The 2,476-nt window shown below is 25.8% G+C and overlaps 1 protein-coding gene across 1 annotated transcript; it reads right to left on the reverse strand.

The window, feature by feature from the left end:
* Positions 1–1,480: 1,480 nt before the first annotated feature.
* Chro.40417 (hypothetical protein) lies at positions 1,481–1,981 on the reverse strand. The annotated part of the gene is made up of 1 exon (XM_660096.1): positions 1,481–1,981. One exon carries the CDS (start codon positions 1,979–1,981, stop codon positions 1,481–1,483), a length of 501 nt encoding a protein of 166 aa, XP_665188.1.
* Positions 1,982–2,476: the final 495 nt, after the last annotated feature.

A 2,476-nucleotide genomic window follows, 5' to 3' on the forward strand; every position in this document is an offset into this window, starting at 1 on the left:
GTTAAAATTCATTATTGCACCAGTTTCATAAACTGAGTGAGAATGAGATATTTAATGAAAAACTCTTGATCAGACAAATCAATGGCTCGGCACTAGTTAGAAATCTAGTGAAGCTTACACATAATATTCCAATTAAATATCTCAACAATTTTTAGTGGAAATTTATTCTTAATTTATTCGAATTCATTTTTGAATTGAGCGGGAAACTGGATGTTTGTATATAATAGAATAGAATAATTTATTAAATTTTTAAGTTATTTCCTGTAAAAAAAAAAAACTAAAATGTGTTTTTCTCACACCAAATAAATTATATTTTCATAATATTATTATCTTAAATAGATATAATGATACTGTTAAAATAGTAACTATTCGTTAAAACAATCATTTATTATAGTTTCCAATCACATGAAATATCTCCCTTCATTAATATAAATAATTTGTTTGATTAAAGTAACATTAATTCGGAAAATTTTTATGTTAAAAATCTAAAAAATTTTAAAAAATACCAATCAGAAATTACTAAAACTAATATATAGACGAAAATCGTAGGAATTGACAATAAATTGAGAAGTATTGAGAAATAGAGAAATACATACCTGACTAACTCACAACCAAGTACACCAAACTAACTAGCTATATAGATTGAATTATAGCAAAATAAATAGCTTATTTAATTAAAGAATAAATGCAATATTTGCCATCTTAATAGAAAATCTTAAAATGACAATATTACAAATAATTAATAGAGCATTGGCGCCAAAATGACGAATAATATATTTTCTTTAAACTGAGCCAAAACCATAAACAAATTCCAGAATGTTTTCTTCGTTTGTCCTAATCATTAAATTCATCCATTAAACAAATAAAGAGACAATGCTTGAAAGTAACTACGTCAAGCTTGTTCTCTATTATGATATTTAAAGGCAAATTGAATTTCATATTTGTACAAAATATGAAATATTTGTCAAATTAATAATTTTCAATCATACATGAAATTCACACATCATGGTCAAATCAACCTTAAAGTCTGTTACTATTCAAATCTCTGATAATTGGCCGTCTGCTCATAACATTCGTTTCCAGTAATTGTACTTGAATATCTAAAAGAATACTTTTGAAATTTAATAACTTCTTGCTGTCTTTTCAATGCTTAACTTTTAGAAATACTAACAAGAAAATTGATTTCTTTAAAATATCTTGCTACACCAATGTCGCTTGATAGAATGAATTTCTCCATTAGTTGCGTACTACTTTAATTCTATCATCAACTCTATTTGCGTAGTAAGTGAGCCCTTGTGGAGAACAAAATTTCGTAAATATTAGTAGAATATATTCTATGAAATTCTCAGTTCTCATCAAGAATAAAAGAATCTCTTCCAGAAATTTTTCAATATTACTGACGAATGATAATTCTAGCTCAACAATTTGTGAATTTAAATTTATTAAAGAATTTAAGGAATATAAAGTAGATACAGCATTTTTAAAATGAGTATTTTTCAGTAACCACCTTATAATTCTTTACTTGTTTCTTAACAATATTGTGATTTCTTCTTAACATTTTACAAGTAGCATCTGATTTACCAAGTTCAGAAATACAAGCTTGAAGAATTAAAAAAATTGCGGCAACACATTTCTTATCTATTGGATGTTTAACTAACTTTCGATACGATTCCTCAATTTGTTCAAAAGGCTTCTTTGTAGAGTCTTTTAAGTTAACCAATTCGATACGTGAATATGATACAGTTAGTCTGCCAGAAACTTCAACCTCACTATCAATGTTACTTTCGATAAGACCCAACCTGCCAAATTCTGAATTAAGACCTTCTTTTGAACTAGCAGTACCTTGAACACCTGCAGTTAACTGAAGTAATGAATATAATAATGGAGATATAATCTTGTTTTGACCTCCAAATAAGTCAATAATATTCTGCTTAATTAAAGCTATAGAATAAATCAATACAAATAAGCTACAAAGTTTCATTCTGATAATAAACACAAAAATTATTAATATGAACTCCTCAAATTTCAATAAAAAACTTTTTATTTTTCCTTCACAAAAAAAATATTTAATTCTTTATTAATAGCAAACATTAAGTACTTAGTAAATAAGTTTCACTAAATAAACAGATTATTTCCAATAATACACATGGAACAATCCCAAATTAACAGTCATCAAATAACAAAAAATATGTCTTAAGTTTCGGTACGCCTTATTTAATGAATATCTTACTTTTGATATTGGCGGTAATTCCCATTTAAAAAAAAAATCAAAATAAAAACAAAAATATGCATGCGAATAAAATTTTTAATAATTGCAAAAAATTTTAAAATCTATACAACTTATTTCAAAGTGAACTCCAACTAATTATAATAACTTGTATGTGTTGTATCTCATTATTTCTATTTATTAACTCTTAAAGCTTGCACAAAAAAACCCATTTAAATTTTATTCCCCCCCATTTGTTGGCGGGAAATA

The sequence above is a fragment of the Cryptosporidium hominis genome, assembly GCF_000006425.1.
Source record: "Cryptosporidium hominis TU502 chromosome 4 CHRO014145, whole genome shotgun sequence".
Taxonomy (NCBI): domain Eukaryota; phylum Apicomplexa; class Conoidasida; order Eucoccidiorida; family Cryptosporidiidae; genus Cryptosporidium; species Cryptosporidium hominis.